Source organism: Phaseolus vulgaris, chromosome 8, assembly GCF_000499845.2.
Source record: "Phaseolus vulgaris cultivar G19833 chromosome 8, P. vulgaris v2.0, whole genome shotgun sequence".
NCBI lineage: Eukaryota > Viridiplantae > Streptophyta > Magnoliopsida > Fabales > Fabaceae > Phaseolus > Phaseolus vulgaris.
The window spans coordinates 8,025,888-8,047,017 of NC_023752.2; the positions used below are offsets into that span (position 1 = coordinate 8,025,888).

The 21,130-nt window shown below is 31.8% G+C and overlaps 2 protein-coding genes across 2 annotated transcripts; both read left to right on the forward strand.

Annotated features, from left to right (window-relative positions):
- Window positions 1-2,504: 2,504 nt before the first annotated feature.
- LOC137823570 (receptor-like protein kinase FERONIA) lies at window positions 2,505-5,972 on the forward strand. The gene is made up of 2 exons (XM_068628757.1): window positions 2,505-2,662; window positions 2,779-5,972. The coding sequence occupies exon 2, from the start codon at window positions 3,052-3,054 to the stop codon at window positions 5,746-5,748; it is 2,697 nt and encodes an 898-aa protein (XP_068484858.1). The 5' UTR covers window positions 2,505-2,662; window positions 2,779-3,051; the 3' UTR covers window positions 5,749-5,972.
- An 8,767-nt stretch (window positions 5,973-14,739) lies between these two features.
- Window positions 14,740-19,015, forward strand: LOC137825801 (leucine-rich repeat receptor-like protein kinase PXC2). The gene is made up of 2 exons (XM_068631590.1): window positions 14,740-17,078; window positions 17,292-19,015. The coding sequence occupies exons 1-2, from the start codon at window positions 15,616-15,618 to the stop codon at window positions 18,733-18,735; spliced, it is 2,907 nt and encodes a 968-aa protein (XP_068487691.1). The 5' UTR covers window positions 14,740-15,615; the 3' UTR covers window positions 18,736-19,015.
- The last annotated feature ends 2,115 nt before the right edge of the window (window positions 19,016-21,130 follow it).

Below are 21,130 nucleotides of genomic sequence, written 5' to 3' on the forward strand. Positions count from 1 at the left end.
AAAAAACTGTCCGATAAATATTACTTAGGATTGGAATACAACAAATTATAATTATGAAAGAATAATATATGGAGGTTATGAAAAAACAGTCTTTGATGAGTTGGTTAAAACAACAAATTGTCCCCTGCTCCCTTATGATTGCTGTATCATTTTTACTTTGTTTATATATTGTATTATGAATGAACTCAAAGAAGAAAACACTCTAGATTATATAATTTCTAAGTGTTTCTTTTTTTATTACACAATTTAAAAGTTAAAAAAATTATTTATGAATTATGAATTTTGGAAAATATTTTTAAATTATACCATTTAGAAGTTTATTTATGAAAAAAAATATTTTTTAAATTGTAAGTTTTCATGTAAAAGAATTACTTCCAAATTAATAATTTATAAGTAAAAAAAGCTTCTAGATTGTATAATTAAAACATAAAAAAGTAACTTTAAAATTGTGTAATTTGAAAGTTTTTTATAAAAATAAAAAATAAAAAATTCATGTTGTATAATTTGAAAATTAAAAAAGCTTTCTGATTGTGTAATTTAAAAGGATTAGGTAAGTTCTTCATACATCTCCATTAGTTATTCTAGCACATCCATATAAATTTAAAATTATAGACTACTTATTTGTGTGTATTGCAAATCGGATTGAGATATATCTACTAGATTGTATAATATGATATTTATTTATCTTTAATTGATAATAATTGCATAATTAAAAATATTTAAAAATTGCAATTTTTCTTTAATTACAAATTTCAAATAACAATAATTACATAAATATATATACTTTAATTATAAATATTATCTTTATTTCAAACTCAATTCTATAAATATAGGTATAAATATCTAAGTATTTATCTTTATTTCAATTCAATTCTTTCTCAATCATAACAAATGTATTTTGCTCAATTAATAAATAACACAATTAATTTTTTATGACATTTTACATCAATCATATCATCTACCATTTCCATCAAAATATACTCACTATCAAACGAAACTTTGCTTATCTAAACATCATAATTTTCCACTCACATTCTCCTATTTTGTTTTCTTTTTTACTTTCACCCTTATCCAAATAAAACATAAATCTTAATAATGTTTTACTTGATTTAAATGAATATGTTAAATAATTGAATATTATTTTCTATAGTTTATTCATTTATGTTAGCTTACATTTTTTTTACTTAAATGTGAGTATAGTATAGTATAACATAAAATGAACCAATTACATTACCGTGTTGAAAAAGTCTCATAAATAATAAGAATAGAAGAGTATATGCTTCAATTTTGAAAATTTATTTCTATACATATATATATATATATATTATTTGATTTTAGAAACTTATATGAATGGAATATATATATATATATAAAAAAAAAATTGAAGTATTGATTTTAGTATATATATATAAAGGATTTTAAAAAAGTAAGTGATGTTTTGTATTAATTAAGCATAAGAAAGTGAAATGAAAGGAATGAAAACGCGTTTGGAAGTTGGAATATGACGTAGGTGTGATTGTGTTTGTTTGTCATTTCCATCTTTTATACCACAACTTATCTGTCATCCAATCATCACCGCCTTTTCCTTTCTTTTTGCTTACCACCCAAACAACCATGCACATTCCTTGCATTATACAAACCAATCCTCAAAATAACTTTTTTTTTATAATAAAATTTATACAAAACTTAATTGTGAATTCTCATGCTACAATTTCAATTTCAATTTAACATAACACACACAAAAACTTATGCATTTAAAAATAATACAAAATTATTTAACTTACATATGATATTGAATTATGGATAAAATACTTTTACAGTTGACAATAACTTTATCCAAATAAATTGTCTCTTCTGAAAAACATTCAATTTATAAATCTTCAAGAACATCATCTTAGTGTTAGCATTCAATGTATCTATGTTATATTATTTATAGTATTCATTGTTTTTACTAAAATATTTTTAATATTTATCATTTTAAGTTAAGAGATAATAAACACCATAAATTAATAAGAAAAATTCTCAAACAGAATGGGAAGAGGATGTGTGTTTTCACACAAGAATTACTTAGATAAAAATATAATTAAGTGAAAAAATAGATTATGTATGTATCCCAATTATTTTTAATTTAATTTTGAATAAATAACACAAAAGCTGTCAGAAAATTTAATTTTAAATAATTAACACAAAATATCAGCAAATTTAATTTTTTATGTTACTAATTAAATTGAATTTTTTATATATAGAAATTTATAAAACAATTTTATATATAAGAACGAATTTAATGCTTTCAAAATACTAAATTTTTTTTATTTAATGTTTTTATTATAGATAGTAGAATAGTCTTGGTACATATTAGTAGTTAAATAATAAATAAAGTTATACATTTATTAAGAAATGACAGAAAGTTATAGATTTATTAGTTAATTTCGGTTTTGTTTGTGATTTTTTTTTTTCCTGTTAGAAGTAGTAGGTGTGGTATTTAACGTGGTTTTCAGTATTAGGGGCACTTTCTTACTCCATTTCCTCTTCCACCATTTTCTCTCTGTTCCTTCCAGCTGTAAGCTACTGCCAAATCCCTTCCAATCCAACCCTCAAAACTCGGGATCGTCCCTCTTTGACTCGCTGAGTTGCTTTTCAGCTCCTCTTTCCATGGCATAAGGTAAAATACCTTCTTTCTCTAACTTCAATTTCTTTCAACATTCAAACCATCCTCACCCTTATTACTGATTATCCCACACATTTCATTGTTCATCCTGTTGTTCACTGAAAACCTAGTTCATATTGCCCCTCCCCTTTTGGATTTTGCTTGTTTTGGAAATTCTGGGTCCAAGCTGAGCTGATCATAACCCTCCACCCCACTTCCCTTTCCTGATCTGGATTCCTACACTATAAAGATCTTCGCATCAAATTTGTGGTCTTTGATTGTTTTTAAATTATGGGTACGTGTGAATTGTAATTCCCTACAAGAGGTGTTGGCAATTGTATGGTAGAAAACAGAGCAGGGTTTTTGGGTTTGGGTTTGGTTTTTGTTTGGAATTTTGTGTCGTGATGTGGAGCGTGAATCGGTACTGTGTTTGTGTGCCATTGTTTGTGTGCCTGGTATTGGCTATTGAGCTTGTTGTAGCAAAGGATTTTCAGCCTACAGATAATATTCTGCTGGATTGTGGGGGTCCTTCATCTAGTACTGATACTGATGGCCGTGTATGGACCACTGATGTTGGTTCCAAGTTTGATTCCTCCTCTGCAAAATCCACCACCGTATCGCCGGCGGCAACTCAAGACCCTGCCGTCCCCCAGGTGCCCTACATGACAGCACGCGTGTTCCACGCGCCGTTTACCTATGCTTTCCCGGTGGCTTCCGGTTGGAAGTTCCTCCGGCTGCACTTTTACCCGGCTTCTTACTCCAATCTCAATGCATCTGATGCCCGTTTTGCGGTGACGGCGAATTCATACACGCTTCTTAGGAACTTTAGTGTTGCTCAGACCACCCTGGCTTTGAATTATGCCTACATTTTGAAGGAATTTGCCATCTATGTTGAAGGGAAAACCTTGAATGTGACTTTCACTCCGTCCACCAATGCATCCAATGCTTACGCGTTTGTTAATGGGATTGAGGTTGTGTCTATGCCTGATATTTATACTTCTACTGATGGAACTACCATGATAGTTGGTACAAATACTGCTTACACTATTGACAACAGCACTGCACTTGAGAATGTTTATAGGTTGAATGTGGGTGGGAATGATATCTCTCCCTCCCATGATACTGGTATGTTTAGGTCATGGTCTGATGATGTTCCCTTCCTCTTTGGGGCTGCATTTGGGGTTACTGAGCCCGCTGATCCAGATGTGAAGTTTGAGTATCCTCCGGGCACACCAAGTTATATTGCTCCACTTGATGTCTACACTACAGCCAGATCAATGGGCCCGAATCCGAAAATCAACACAAATTACAACTTGAGTTGGATCTTCAACATTGATTCTGGGTTTTCCTATCTAGTGAGACTCCATTTTGCTGAGGTATCATCAAATATAACCAAGAATAATCAAAGAGTGTTTGATATATTCCTCAACAATCAAACTGCTACACAGGAGGCTGATGTTATTGCCTGGGCAAAAGAATTTGGCCTTTCACATTCTAATGGGGTGCCTGTGCATAAAGATTATGTTGTCTTTATTCCCGAAGATGTAGAACCACGGCAGGACCTGTGGCTTGCATTGCATCCAGATCCAACTGACAAGCCCATGTATTATGATGCAATCTTGAATGGAGTGGAGATTTTCAAAATTAATGATACTGCAGGGAATCTGGCAGGGACAAATCCCATTCCTCCCCCTGTGCAAGACATAATTGACCCATCAACAGCTAGAGCACATAATCATGGTAAATCAAAGAATCATACAGGCATTATTGCAGGAGGTGTTGCTGGAGGAGTTGTTGTAGTACTTTTGATTGGGCTATTTGCTTTTGCTTTATCCCGTAGACAACGAAAGGATTCTGGTGCAAGTGAAGGGCCATCTGGATGGCTTCCACTTTCTCTTTATGGTAATTCACATTCTGCAGCTTCAGCCAAGACCAACACAACAGGAAGTTATGCTTCCTCTCTCCCGTCAAACCTTTGCCGTCATTTCTCATTTGCTGAAATCAAGTCCGCCACAAACAACTTTGATGAGGCTTTGCTTCTTGGTGTGGGAGGATTCGGTAAGGTTTACAAGGGAGAAATTGATGGTGGAACAACCAAGGTAGCAATTAAACGTGGGAATCCACTATCTGACCAAGGGGTGCATGAGTTCCAAACTGAGATTGAAATGCTCTCTAAACTTCGTCACCGCCACCTTGTTTCTCTGATTGGATACTGTGAAGAAAACACTGAAATGATCCTCGTTTATGATTATATGGCATATGGAACGCTAAGGGAGCATTTGTACAAGACCCAGAAACCTCCACTTCCATGGAAGCAAAGGCTTGAGATATGCATTGGAGCTGCTCGGGGTTTACACTATCTACACACTGGTGCTAAATACACAATCATCCACCGTGATGTGAAGACAACAAACATTTTAGTGGACGAGAAGTGGGTGGCCAAGGTTTCTGATTTTGGATTGTCAAAAACAGGTCCAACATTGGATAATACCCATGTAAGTACTGTAGTAAAGGGTAGCTTTGGGTACTTGGATCCAGAATACTTCAGGAGGCAGCAACTAACTGACAAATCTGATGTTTACTCATTTGGGGTGGTTCTCTTTGAGATATTGTGTGCTCGACCAGCTTTGAACCCGGCCCTTGCTAAGGAGCAAGTGAGTCTGGCTGAGTGGGCAGCTCATTGCTACCTCAAAGGCACTCTTGACCAAATCATTGATCCCTATCTAAAAGGCAAGATAGCTCCAGAATGCTTCAAGAAGTTTGCCGAGACTGCGATGAAGTGTGTGGCTGACCAGGGTATTGAAAGGCCATCCATGGGTGATGTCTTGTGGAACCTTGAATTTGCTTTGCAGCTGCAAGAAAGTGCAGAGGAAAGTGGCAACGGCTTTGGCGGCATTGGCAATGAAGTGGAGCCGACATATACAGATTCTAAAGGAAAGAAAGACTCTGATGCGATGGGGGGTTATGATGGTAATGTGACCGACTCCAGAAGCAGTGGCATTTCAATGAGCATTGGAGGTAGAAGCTTGGCTAGTGAAGACTCTGATGGGTTAACCCCAAGTGCTGTGTTTTCCCAGATCATGAATCCAAAAGGGCGTTAAGGTCGTGTTGTAACAACACTCTCACTACCTACATACAGAGTCAACCACTCAAATTCTGTAGTGCAATCGGCTTTCACCAAATTTGAATGTTACCCGTTATTCATTTTCCTAATATTTCTATTCATTTCTGTGGTTGTTTCTAATTTATTATGATTATGTAAGTTGTAATTTGTGACCATGTTATGTAAAGATTGAAGAGGAGCCAACATGTTGTAACGTTGCTATATCTGAATTTTTTGAAACCCTTCCTTTCTTCCCAAGATTGACAAAGACGTGCAAAACAAAGATTAAGTGTTTCTTTCTCCCTTTTCTTAGTCGAACTATTTTGTTTCTGTTATAAGCTAAATTCCTCAAATTGTAAACAAACACAGGATTTTCTACTGGTTTGTAGGACTGCATTATGATACTACGAAAGATTGTGGTCTATATCAAATCATGCAGGTCAAGTCACTATTGCAACATGTTGATTTTTTATCTCATGGTGTGACTCAAACCTAGCAGGCGCATTGTCATGAAAATGATCAATGGATTATTGATAAGAATCATCATTATCTATGAAAAAAAAATTCACTATTATAAGAGTGTTATGGATCCTACTAACCATGAAAGAACTTTAAATATCATAAAATTCCTGAAATATGTTCAGCAGGGACAACGTGTGAAGGACTCACAGACGGAATAACATTTTTCAACGTTTGCATTGTATGCATGACTCCATCTTAGTGAAACCTGTGTGGTGTGTAAATAAGAAACAGGGCCAGAAAGGAAGAGGAAACGGTCCTTTATCATCCCTGATGTGACACTTGCACCAAATTCCACCATCATATTTTTTATACACCTTCTATTAAAAAATAATTCTTATTTTTTTAATAAAAAATGTTTCTGGTGAATAAAAACTTTGTAGTTTGAACCAGTCACACACTACACTTATACAAGAATGAATGATGAATGAAGCGTGTGGCAAATGGAGTCATGACGAGTCAACGAAATTTTTATAAAGTTTGAGAAGTTGTGACTAGTTTATAAAAAAATGGAAGAGTAGGTTACAAGTAGAAAATGTGTTACTATAATGTTGCTATTTAATTAAATATGCAAAATCAATGTAATTTTTTAAATGTCTATTCTTTTCTCAAAGATGTATATACAAAAATCGTGAAAATAAAAAAATAATTATTTTTTTATTTGGTACAATAATGATTAACCTTATTTCTACTTAAGAATTACGTAGTTTTTAATGTAAAATCGATTTTGCACAAGAATCAACTCCAAAGTCCAAACCAATTTGGATATTTAGAACAAGTAAAAAAAAAAATTAATCATCCCACATTACCATAATCACATTCTCTTTATGCTTAGCTTCAACCAATCAAGCAATTATAATGTCGATAAATAGAAGGATCCTGGGCATAATAAGCAACAATTTCTTCATCAAACAGCTGGACACAATTTTAAGCAACTTTAATGGCCGCGTCATCTTCTTCAACAATATAGTTGATTGAAGCAATGGTCATGTATGTGCTAAGCATCCTTCATTCATATACTCCTAAAATCTATCATGATTTTTTTTTCGATTTTCTTATAAATCAATATTCTAGTACCCTTAATTTGTAAATTGTATTATCAGGTTCGAATAGTCGATAAAACCGAACGAATTTGGAAGCAGACGATAAACTGCAATTAGTCATAATTAAGCCACTTTAAATCATAAACTATGATTAAGGCATAAATGGATCTTCGCTTGAGTCCAAAAGCATACCCATGACAGCTGAAGCCCAACACAAAGCTATAAATATCAAAGGAGACCCAATGTCAAAGGTAATCTTTTTCATCCTTAACTCACCTGCATATTATATTCGGATTGACTGGAGCGTCGGAACGCCTTCGCAGGTACCCTACCCCGCTCATCTTGAAAAAAGAATAGAAAGACACCAAGCACAGGAGCCGTGAGGACGAGAATATGAAGATTATTGAAGTCACTCTAAGAGGAACCCGACCTTGTAAGAACATAAACTATTTATTAAAAAATAAATTTTAAACCTAACTCAATCTAATGTAATCAAACTTAATACTATTTAAAACAAATAAACAAATGTTTCTAAATATTCCATAAATTATTTACAAAATACAAACTATTTACAAAATGCAAACTCTAAAAGTTTTTTTTTTTTTCATTTCATTTTCTTACGGAAAGAGAACTGTTTTATATGATTACTTGGATCTTGCGCCATTTTCGCACCGATGACAGCAAGAACACAACGATTTCAAATTAACAAAATTCAAATGCTGAAAACACTTTAAAAGTCACCACACATGTGAATGTGAATTTGATGACATGTAATAAACATTGGAGGGGCACAGATACTGATGAAGGAAGTTCAATTAAGGTGTGAAAACCATAAAATTAATGGAAGGAAAACATTATCGTGCCTTCTAAGGCAAATTATTATAAGTAAGCAATGAGTTTCTCCATAAAGAAATGTAGAAGAGAAAAACATGGAGACAAATTGAAAATAGATTTTTTTATAATTTTAGAAAAATTATAGGATTTTTTTTTTCCTAAAAGTATTTATTGAAAATGATTTATATAAATCCAAAGTCAAATAAAAGCAATACCTAAAGACCAAGTGAAAGGAAGTTGGAGGCATAAAATAAGAAAGTAATGTTGGGTTGAATTGTGAAGCTTGGAGACAAACATTACAAAACAAAAATTGCCATAACAAGATTTCTGACTCTGTTGGTAGCATTGACTTTGTGGCTTTAAATTTTCCTATAACTCTTCTGATTGAGACGTATATGGCTTTTTATATGATGCAAAATATTTACAAATATGTTACCAATTTAATCTAAGTATAATTATTTGTACTGCATTTCCCTACCCCTTATTATTCTAATTTAATTAATGGTTTTCAGTTTCAAATTTAGGTGTGTAAATTAGAGATTTTTTACCAAGAACTTATTGGTTAAGAGGAAGTATAAGGATATCTAGATAGTGTATTGAATATATACGTTAATAATTAAAACAAAATTGAAAACATCATTTACATCCTTTTCAAAGTTTGAAAAAGATACAATTCAGAAGTTATTAACCAAAAACTTGCAAAGCCAAAAGTTACATATTAAATGTGTCAATTAAGAAATATCAACTGAATCAATAAGTGTATTTTTTTTTATCTATAAGTAAATTCTATTAATTAAATAAAATATTATTTTTAAAGATTAAAAAAATTATTAATATATTTAATAATTTGTATTATTAAATTGATATTTAAATTATAATAAAAAAAAATTATATATTAATATTTTTTTTCTAAAATAATATCTAATTTATTCAACTAATTATTTTTTGTAAAATTAGTTTTTATTTAATTATTTTTTTAGTTTTATATAAAAAACATCAAAATATTTTCTTACTAAAATACATAAATCACTTCCTTTTATTTCCTGTTTTAGTGCTTAAAAAAATTAAAAGAGAAAAAATAAATTTTCTACTACATTATATATTTTTATTTCTAAGATAGAGTACTATATTTTCTTCTTGAATTTGGATAAAAGAATATTATAATTTATACTTATATATAAAGGGATTCCTCTCTTAACTGCTCTTAATCTATACTTCTATACTTATATATATATATATATATATATTATTTATACCTATATATAAAGGGGATTCCCCTCTTAACTGCTCTTAATTTTTTTTCCTATTTTATCTTTATATTAATATTTAATTTTATTATTGTATTATGGTCTTTGTGTCATTTCTTATTCTCCTATTAACTGCTCTTAATTTTTTTTTCCTATTTTATCCTTATATTAATATTTAATTTTATTATTGTATTATGGTCATTGTGTCATTTTTTATTATGATCTTACTCTTAATTTGTTTTTCCATTTTATCTTTACTTAATAAAATTTATTGTATTAATTTATTTTGTTTGTTATTATTTAACTGTAGAGTGGAGAGAGTGGAGAAATTTATTGTATCCTACTTCCCACTTTCTCTTTCCTATATAGGTACCTACTTCTCACTTTCTCTCTCCACTACACATAACACATTCTTTTTTTTTACCATACTTCTCACTTTCTTTTCTCTTTCCTTCTCACTTTCATGGAAAATCATACTTTCTTATCTTTGATTAATCTTGCACTTTTCATTGATTGTTTGTGAGTTTTTGGGTTTTTTTTTTTGCAGTGGCTTTGGATCGGTGATTGAGAAAATCTCGACAAACTATGGTGTTCTAGGAGCATCTCTTCAAGGTTTATTTGTTTTCAAGAAACTATGCAGGTTTTGTTGTCTAATGATTATGAAGGTTTTGTTGTGTCTAATGAGGGTCTAGCCTATACTCAAGACTGAAAAAGATATTGATGTAAGTTCTTTAGAAGAAGAATTTGTACCTTCTTGAGCAACATAATGAGATTGAGTATCTGTAATCTACTTTTGCAAATCAATGACATATGATCTTAACAACCTACTTTTGCGTTGTTCCCTTTTTGTTTTCTTTCTTTTCTTCTTCTTTGGGCAATTCATTATCTGCCATGAATTTGAATTATATGCATATATATTACGGTATGTAGATGTACAATACATTTCATTTATTTCTTCTGGGGGAGAAGAATACTGTGCAATTTTGAGAGAAAGTTGGTTGCGAAAGAATCCTATTTCAATGGGTATCAAAAAAGTGCAACAAATCTAATACATATACCTCAAATTTTTATATCTTAATTATAAAGCATTAAAGTTAAATACATATTAATTATTGTTTTTATGATCATTTAATATCTGTTGTGATTTTCTTCTGCCTATCATAATTTTGTGGTGTTGTGACCGTCTTTGTAATTTGATAACATAGAACCTATATTTTCTCAATATTGCACTACATTATAATTCAAACCTTTTTAACTTTTTTGCTTTGCTTTATATTAAATTATAAAAAAAATTGGAAAGTGATAACTTCTCATACTCTAATTTCACATCCGCAATCATAGAATAATGTTTTTTCATCATTACTCTAATTCAAATTTGAACAGCAAAATTAGTATGTAAAACGTTTCAATTTTTTATTTTATGCATTATCTTATTTTAGTTTATATTTTTATTTACGAAGATCTGATTTTTTTTTATGTTGTGGAACATAATTTAATGAGAGGTCTTTTAAAATTATTATGTAAACCATAATAAACATAATTTTACTAAATTTAATGAGTTTTAATAATATTCAATCAATATGCATTTAAAAAAATATTTTTATGACATAATTTTCACAATCTATGTTAAAACAAAATGACTATATATATATATGATCGTCTATATATTTGATTTAAAAGGTTAAATATTACTATAATCACTAAAACAATGTATTAATTAAGACCTAAGTTTCTTTTAGTTTGAAATACTAATTAAAATCAAACTACTATAGATTTGATGAATAGTCAAATCAGTAAAAATAAAAAATATTGATACATAATAATAATAACATTAATAACAAAAATAAAAAAATAAAAAAACACAATAATTATAAAAATAAAATATTAGATATATAATAATAAAAATAAAATATAGATATACATTAAAAACAAAAATAAAAAATGCGGATACACATGCGCGAGCGCCTGTGTTCCCGCTAGTATATGTAAAGGGGATTCCTATCTTAACTGCTTTTAATATTTTTTCCTATTTTATCCTTATATTAATATTTAATTTTATTATTGTATTATGGTCATTGTGTCATTTCTTATTCTTCTCTTAACTGCTCTTAATTTTTTTTCCTATTTTATCCTTATATTAATATTTAATTTTATTATTGTATTATGGTCATTGTGTCATTTCTTATTCTCCTCTTAATTTGTTTTTCCATTTTATCTTTACTTAATAATTTATTGTATTTCTTCTCTATTAAATAAAAAATTAAAGATATTTGTAATATTTTGTGGACCATTAGGAGAGTGGAGATTTGGTACGTTACTTTTCTGATTTAAACTAATATTCTTTTTTATTAAAATTGTAGAATTTTAAAATTGATTTAAGAAACTGATTTTATGATTCTCCACTACACATAACTCATGTATCCTACTCCCCACTTTCTCTCTCCTATATATACCTACTTCCCACTTTCTCTCTCCACTACCCATAACACATTCTTTTTTTTACCATACTTCTCACTTTCTTTTCTCTTTCCTTTTCACTTTCATGTAAAATCATACTTTCATTTCTTTGATTAATCTTGCACTTTTCATTGATTGTTTGTGAGTTTTTGGGGGTTTTTTTTGAAGTGGCTTTGGATCAGTGATTGGGAAAATCTCGACAAACTATGGTGTTCTAGGAGCATCTCTCCAAGGTTTATTTGTTTTCAAGAAACTATGCAGGTTTTGTTGTCTAATGATTATGAAGGTTTTGTTGTGTCTAATGAAGGTCTAGCCTATACTCAAGACTGAAAAAGATATTGATGTAAGTTCTTTAGAAGAAGAATTTGTCGAAGACCTTCTTGAGCAACATAATGAGATTGAGTATTTGTAATCTACTTTTGCAAATCAATGACATATGATCTTAACAACCTACTTTTGCAAAGGTTCTTTCGTTGTTCCCTTTTTGTTTTCTTCCTTTTCTTGTTCTTTGGGCAATTCATTATCTACCATGAATTTGAATTATATGCATATATATTACGATATGTAGATGTACACTACATTTCATTTCTTTCTTTTGAGAGAGAAGAATACTGTGCAATTTTGAGAGAAAGTTGGTTGCGAAAGAGTCATATTTCAATGGGTATCAAAAAAGTGCAACAAATCTAATATATATACCTCAAATTTGGTCTTTTAAAATTATTGTGTAAACCATAATAAACATAATTTTACTAAATTTAATGAGTTTTAATAATATTCAATCAATATGCATTTTAAAAAAATATTTGTATGACATAATTTTCACAATGTTACAACAAAATGAGTATATATATATGATCGTCTATATATTTGATTTAAAAGGTTAAATATTACTATAATCACTAAAACAATGTATTAATTAAGACATAAGTTTCTTTTAGTTTGAAATACTAATTAAAATCAAACTACTATAGATTTGATAAATAGGCAAATCAGTAAAAATAAAAAATATTGATACATAATAATAATAACATTAATAACAAAAAAAAAAAAATTATAAAAAAAAAATATTAGATACATAATAATAAAAATAAAATATAAATATATATTAAAAACAAAAATAAAAAATACGAATACACAGTAGTATTTTATAATTTCATTTGTCCTGTTATGCTTTCCTTTTGTAATGTATTGTCATTTACATTTATTTATTTACTTTTTCTTACATTTGTCGATACTTTCAAGTTACTCACATTTCAATTTTTACATTGCATGCACAATCTTTAAATATTCTTCTTTTCATATATTTTTTTATTTAGAAAAAGTATTTCAAAACTTATTTTAACCATGCTAAACATCTTAAAATACGAAATCAATCAATATATACATAAATTAAGATTTTGACTTGTTCAAAAATAGGAACGAAATTTATATATTCATATTTATAAAGACTGGAATGATTCGATTTGGTTTAAAATTTTATTATGTTGAGTTAGCATGTTTTATAAGTTTAGTTAATTTATAAAAGTTTAACAGATTCAAATTGAAAATTATAATACTACTAATATAAATAAAAATAATTTTATTTATTTTTCCTTAAAAGTTGAAATGAATCATATTAAATATTTTGACAAAAAAATATGTAAATGTAGTAAGTTATTAACATGTTAAGTTAGGATTGTTGAAAGAAATTGGAGTTTAGTATTTGAAAATGAATGAAGAAATTGAGAAAGGGGATTTTTGAGTCTCTTTTGTTTGGAGGAAGTGTGTGAAAACATGATTTGGTTGGTTCCTTTTTATTCTTTCAAACAGATCCTGTCTCCTTCTGCAATAAATTGTTTCCACCAGGCATCAATGTGCTTCATCTAACTCTCATCAACTTTTCAAATACACTGCACAAATCACTCACTCTTCTTTTCTATTCTATTCTCTGAAATTATGAACACTTGTACTATCCTTCAACACCAATTATGCCCACAAATGGATTTTCTTAATAAAAAATTTAAATAACAAAAACTGTAATCATAATAAAACGTGACGAAAGAATAATTATAAGTAAATCTAATAAAAATACATTTTTCTCACATATTACAGTTAATTTTTTTTACAATGAAAAAATTGTTGATATTGCTATGATCATTATTAAAGAAGCATGCTTTCAGATTAAACTTGAATGATTGTGTAGATTTGAAATTATGAATGGTCATGTTTAAATGACGTTTATGCTGTACAACTTGGATGGATAATGATGTTTTCATTTTCATGAGAAATCAGGTTTATAATTATTAATTTAGAATAAAATAAATTATATTATTTTCTAACTTTAAAACAAGGTCCATTTGATGCTTTAAACATATCTTAAAAGATTGAAATTGTTACTAAAATATTTATTTTCTTATTTGCAATTATACGACGTTTGAGTCACTTCAAGAGGGTGAATAGTTTAGGGTAATTTTAGAAAGTGATAAAAAAAACTCTTGAATTTGTATAACATTAACAATCGAAAAGTTCTTTTAGGAAAAATAATAATTAAAAATAAAAAAAGACAATAGTCTATTCGATGACAAAAATGGTTGAAAACTAATAAATAAATAATTTAAAAAATGCCTTAAACTCGACAAAAGGGCAATTTTGTTACCAAAAAAGGACACGTGGATCACATTGGATATTGGTTTGACCATCCATCGTAGTCCCAGTTTATACTAAACTTAGGAATATCCAACCATGGGAAATTTTACATATAGTATTTATTGTCTTAATTTATTTTCATTATATTTTTAATACTATTATTACAATGCATAGATAAAACATTGAATTAAATTTAAATAATAATAGTAAAAAAAAGAAGAATACAGCAACATACCATAAATAAAGTGTTTCTGCTAGAAACACATGACACATAGAGTACCAAAACACACTCTCTCTTTCTCTGTCTTTGACGTTAGAAGCTTTAAATGCATCACTTTACTCTCTCTGACACTACCCAGAAGGCATAGAAGACTTAAGAATAGAACAAACCAAACTTCACAGCACAAACACTAATTTATGCTTTTCTCTCTCCCACACTTTCCACTCTCCACTCTTCAACTCAATTCTCAATTGCTCTGTCTCTCTCCCTCTTCCATTAATGCCTTCTCTTACCTCGAGGCCTTCTTTATTATAGCTCTGCGTCCCTTTCGCCGCTTTCCCTGGGAATCAATATCAAATACTATCAAATTTTCCTTCTTTTTTAAATTCAATCAATTTTTCTACCCTTTTGTTTTCTTGTCAAATTCATAAGTGTGAGATCATATTCACACTCTCTCAGTATCGTTGTGTGAGTGCTGTGCTTGAAGGGAGTGATTTTGAAATTCTGAACACGAAAAAAAGAAAAGGCCAAAAGGGAATTTCCCGAGTTTGCTTTAATTTGTTTTTCTCTTTGTCATCTTCACATGGCTTTTATTGTCTAATCCTTTTATTTATTTATTTATTTTCCCCGTTTGTTTGTTTCTAGTCCTTCCTTTTTGTTTATATTCACTTAGATTTGGATACTTGCAAATTCTGTTTCCATTTTGTGTCCTTTTCTAAGCTTCTGTTCCTCCTGTTTAGAAGAAACTTCCCCTTCTGTTTGTGAGGTGAGATGAGGTTTGGTGGTGCATATGTTGTGCTCTGTTAGGACCTACCGACCTTTTCTACAGGATATGCAACCAAATGATAACAGAGTTGTTCTTGTTAAGGGGTAGAGTTTTGTTGAAATTTGAACACTCTTCATAACATCAATCTATAAATATGATGCAATTCAGCATGTGCGTGTTGTTTCTGGTTCTTCTTGCTTCGGTTATGTTGGTGGTTTCTGCGGACCCTGGTTTCAATGATGATGTGTTGGGTTTGATTGTGTTTAAGGCTGGTTTGGAAGATCCCAAAAGGAAACTCTCTTCTTGGAATGAGGATGATAACAGTCCTTGCAATTGGGAAGGTGTGAAGTGTGATCCTTCATCCAATAGGGTCACTGCTCTTGTTCTTGATGGGTTCTCTCTTTCTGGGCATGTTGATAGGGGCTTATTGAGGTTGCAGTTCCTTCAAATTCTCTCCCTTTCAAGGAACAACTTCACAGGGCTTATAAACCCTGATCTTCCTCGCCTTGGGAGTTTACAGGCTGTGGACTTCAGTGACAACAACCTCTCTGGGGAGATCCCAGAAGGGTTTTTCCAACAATGTGGCTCTCTCAGGACAGTTTCATTTGCCAAGAACAACCTCACAGGTAAAATTCCCGAGTCCTTGAGTTCCTGCTCCAATTTGGCAACTGTTAACTTCTCCTCTAACCAGCTCCATGGGGAATTGCCTAATGGAGTGTGGTTCTTGAGGGGGCTACAGTCACTTGATCTGTCGGACAACATGCTGGAGGGAGAAATTCCTGAAGGCATTCAGAATCTGTATGATATGAGGGAGTTGAGTCTTCAGAGGAACAGGTTTAGTGGAAGGCTTCCTGGGGATATTGGAGGCTGCTTACTTCTGAAATCACTTGACTTGAGTGGTAATTTTCTCTCTGGGGAACTCCCTCAATCAATGCAAAGACTCACTTCTTGCACATCACTTAGTTTGCAGGGAAACTCATTCACAGGGGGCATTCCTGACTGGATTGGGGAATTGAAGAATCTAGACATGTTGGATCTTTCTGCCAATTCATTTTCTGGTTGGATTCCTAAGTCATTAGGAAATCTTGACTCTTTGCATAGATTGAATTTGTCCAGGAATCAGTTGACAGGAAACTTGCCTGATTCCATGCTGAACTGCACTAAGCTTTTGACTCTGGACATCAGCCATAATCACTTGGCAGGCCATGTTCCTTCATGGATTTTTAAGATGGGAGTGCAAAGCATCTCTCTTTCTGGGAATGGCTTCAGCAAGGGCAATTATCCTGCACTTAAGTCCACACCTACATCTTATCATGGTCTTGAGGTTCTGGATTTGTCATTCAATGCATTTTCTGGTGTGCTTCCATCTGGCATTGGAGGACTTAGTAGCCTACAAGTCTTGAATATCTCTACTAACAATATCTCTGGTCCCATTCCTGTGGGTATAGGCGAACTTAAGTCTTTGTACATTATTGACCTAAGTGACAACAAGTTTAATGGAAGCATTCCTTCTGAAATAGAAGGGGCAATTTCACTCAGGGAGCTAAGGCTGCAAAAGAACTTCCTAGGTGGGAGAATTCCAGCCCAAATCGACAAGTGTTCATCTCTAACATTTTTGTAAGTTTTCTTGATATCGTAGTTGCACAAATGTTTTGTTTTTTATTACTTTACCTGACTGATTTGTGTTTCCAAATTGAAAAGGCCTTTTTTTTTTGTGTGTGTGCTTCTGTCAAAGATAATTGAGAAAAATTGACATCTTTTGTAAGTTAACATGCCTACAATGTTTTGTCTAATTGTTCCCTGTCTGTGCTTTTCCATTGAGTTGTGCAGGATTCTTTCTCACAACAAGCTTACTGGTTCAATCCCTCCAGCCATAGCAAACCTCAGCAATCTTCAATATGTTGATTTGTCACGGAATCAACTCTCTGGAAGTTTACCCAAGGAGTTAACAAATCTTTCTCATCTTTTCTCATTTAATGTGTCCTACAACCACCTTGAAGGTGAACTACCTGTGGGTGGCTTCTTCAACACCATCTCCTCCTCCTCAGTCTCCGATAACCCATTGCTGTGCGGTTCTGTTGTCAACCACTCCTGTCCATCTGTTCATCCCAAACCTATTGTCCTGAACCCCAACTCTTCAGGTTCCAACTCCAGCATTTCCTCACAGACCCATCGGCATAAAATCATATTAAGTATCTCTGCTCTTATTGCTATTGGAGCAGCTGCTTTTATCGCCATTGGTGTGGTGGCTGTTACTGTCCTAAATATCCACGTGCGTTCAGCAATGGAGCGTATGCCTGCTACATTTGCATTGTCTGGGGGTGAGGACTATAGTGGTTCGCCTGCAAATGATCCAAACTACGGGAAGCTTGTCATGTTTTCTGGTGATGCAGACTTTGCTGATGGAGCACATAATCTTCTCAATAAAGAAAGTGAAATAGGCCGTGGTGGATTTGGAGTTGTTTATCGCACTTTCCTTCGTGATGGACACGCTGTTGCAATCAAGAAACTTACAGTCTCCAGTTTGATCAAGTCCCAAGAAGACTTTGAGAAAGAAATCAAAAAGCTTGGGAAGATCAGGCACTCGAATCTTGTGGCACTTGAAGGTTATTATTGGACTTCATCCTTGCAACTCCTGATTTATGAGTACCTGTCCACTGGGAGTTTGCATAAACTTCTACATGATGATAACAGCAAAAATGTCTTCTCATGGCCACAAAGGTTCAAGATTATTTATGGCATGGCAAAAGGGTTGGCCCATTTGCACCAAATGAACATAATCCACTACAATCTTAAATCAACCAATGTTCTCATTGATTGTTCAGGTGAGCCAAAGGTTGGAGATTTTGGCTTGGTGAAACTACTGCCAATGCTAGACCATTGTGTTTTGAGCAGCAAAATTCAAAGTGCACTCGGATACATGGCGCCAGAGTTTGCTTGCCGCACGGTTAAGATAACCGAGAAGTGTGACATATATGGTTTTGGGATCCTGGTGCTGGAGGTGGTGACAGGAAAAAGACCTGTGGAATACATGGAGGACGATGTGGTGGTTCTGTGTGACATGGTGAGGGGTGCCTTGGAAGAAGGCAAGGTGGAGCAATGTGTTGATGGAAGGCTCCTTGGTAACTTTGCTGCAGAGGAGGCAATTCCTGTGATAAAATTGGGGTTGATTTGTGCATCACAAGTGCCATCAAACCGTCCAGATATGGCTGAGGTAGTCAACATACTAGAATTAATCCAATGCCCTTCAGAAGGACTAGAGGAATTAGAATGAGTTTTGTTGCAGTCTTTGAGAACAACAGCATATATTGCAATACCTGGTGAAGTACAATCCGGTTAAAAAGCTCTATACATGCAAAGAATATGATTCAGTCACCAACTTTTCTTTGTTTAAGTTGTTGAAATTTTCTTCTTTCTTAGGCCTCTTAAATTTTGTTCATCTCTTAATGTATTACTGGATTTTTCTTCACCAGTTAGACGGCTGATACAAGGATAATATATCATATATCTCTTAATCATAGATTTCCCTCCAAGAATGAATTGCATTTTCTCAAGTTTTACCTATTTGCAATTTTATACGGTTTCCTCATGCTGAGACAAGTTGTGCGTTATTCATGTTGGTACCTGGTATCAAGTACCCCACCTAGAATATGGTACACTGCTAAATGACACTGAACTTTAATGACTGTGAAAGGATGGTTCATACGAGTTCAGTGGCCAAACTCTGCTGCACTTTAGAGAGACTTCACTATGGAACACGTGATGGACAAATGGAGATAAACCCAAAGCTTGGTCTAGAGAGAGACTACACTATGGAAAATGTTATTCACTTTTCATCTACTATTGCACACACAAATTTCAAATTACTCTCTTTATAAATACAGATCTCACAATAACAACATTTGAATACAAATAATTCTTTGTTCATCACAACCAATTTTTACACACGTATAGAATATGGGCTTCTTCGTTACATAAAAATTAATTAATTTCATTAATGGAGACGTAATTGTTGTTGATACGAGACTCTTCGTATAGAATATGAGATTCTTCGTTACATAAATATCAATCAATGAAATTATTAATTGGTTTTATATTATTTATATTGAATTATAAAGGAAATCTTAATACTTAATGAATATCTTTATTTCTTTTACTATTAGAAGCAAAATGAGATGTAGAAAATATAACAAAGTAAATCTTTAAAAAATGAAAAAGTTCTATTGCCAATATTTATCTTTTGGTTGAAAAACGTTGTAGAACTTGCTTTTCCTTGTCCCCTTTCCGTATGAAAACAAAGAAGAGATTTGGAATAAACTAAAAGGAAAGGGGAACACACACAAGTCCTCACAAAGAATAATTGGACGCAGCCACAAAGAATGCACCAAAGAAGAAAAAAAGTAAAAGGAAAAAAAGCACCCACTTGCTTTATTCACACTTTCAAACCCAACACTAATATTTTTTTGTTTCTCTTTGGTAGAACTCTGGCACTTGATGATAGTAATTGCTGGTGCTAGTAAATTTAATAATTAAAGCTTGGACATGAAGTGAAAAAAATTTGGCATTGGTGATATAAAAAAAAAATGTTGGAGGAGTGGCACACAACACAACCTTATCAAATAGGCTTTGTTGGTTGGACATCATCAAAGCACAGGCACAAGGTGTCCTTAAAAGCATCACCAACTCACAAGCTTTTTGAAATGGCAACATTTGGTGCAGTGCATGGCAATCATGCCATGTTCCAACTTGTGAACTGTTCTATCCTGAAAGAAGAATAAAAAAAACATTGCACGCTTTAATCATCAGAAATTATGTTATGTAGCTTATTGATTTACGTTCACGCTAGCATATACAAAGATGATTATGTCTACGTGTGAAACAGTAAATAAAAGGAATGTGTAGATTACTCTGCAGATCGTTATATCATGACTAATGAATGGTTGGACGATACCAACAATTAACCTACTTACAGTTGTAACAAAACAATGCTGTGTTTTTTGCTTCAAGCTAAAAAAAATTGTCAAATAGTTCATTTGCTAGTTGGTGATATTTTTAGCTTGCGTAATATGTGTCTTCATTTCCTTAACATTTAGATAAGTCCGTGAGTTTGAATTGTTATATTTACTATTCGTCATATGGGTCTCTCAACGGGTCTCTCGTAGAATTTTTACGCGTCATAAAATATTGAATAATGATATATGGACAATTCTAATTTTTTATACAATTACATTACAACTTTCAGTATTATTATTTTAATATTTTTTTATATTATTTAATTACAAATTTATCTTTTATTATATATTTATTTTTAAACTTATCACATCAAAGGTGGTATACAACTCTAAAAGTTGTCAAACTATATTTTTCTAAAATATTAGAATGTGAAACATTAGAGTATTGAGGGTAGGGTACTATTTGACATCTCAATCTCTTTGTAGATAAAAAAATTGTTTGATTTATCTATTGTGTTTCCCATTGTATTTACCTTTGAGTGGGATTTGTGGTTAAACTTTTTTAACTAATATTTTCATTTTCACTTTCAATTTGACAGGTCATAATCAGCACTGGTAAGTGATGCTCATGCCCTTTCATTCTTTCCATTGTTTTTGGCTTCTTTTTATTCTTTTCCTTTCACGCTTCACTCAAAAACAACAAAAAGACCAAAATTC

Coding starts and splice junctions, on each gene's coding strand:
- LOC137823570 (XM_068628757.1), top strand. CDS start 3,052: ATGTGGAGCGTGAATCGGTACTGTGTTTGTGTGCCATTGTTTGTGTGC.
- LOC137825801 (XM_068631590.1), top strand. CDS start 15,616: ATGATGCAATTCAGCATGTGCGTGTTGTTTCTGGTTCTTCTTGCTTCG. Junction 17,079..17,291: donor TGTTCATCTCTAACATTTTT/GTAAGTTTTCTT, acceptor TGAGTTGTGCAG/GATTCTTTCTCACAACAAGC.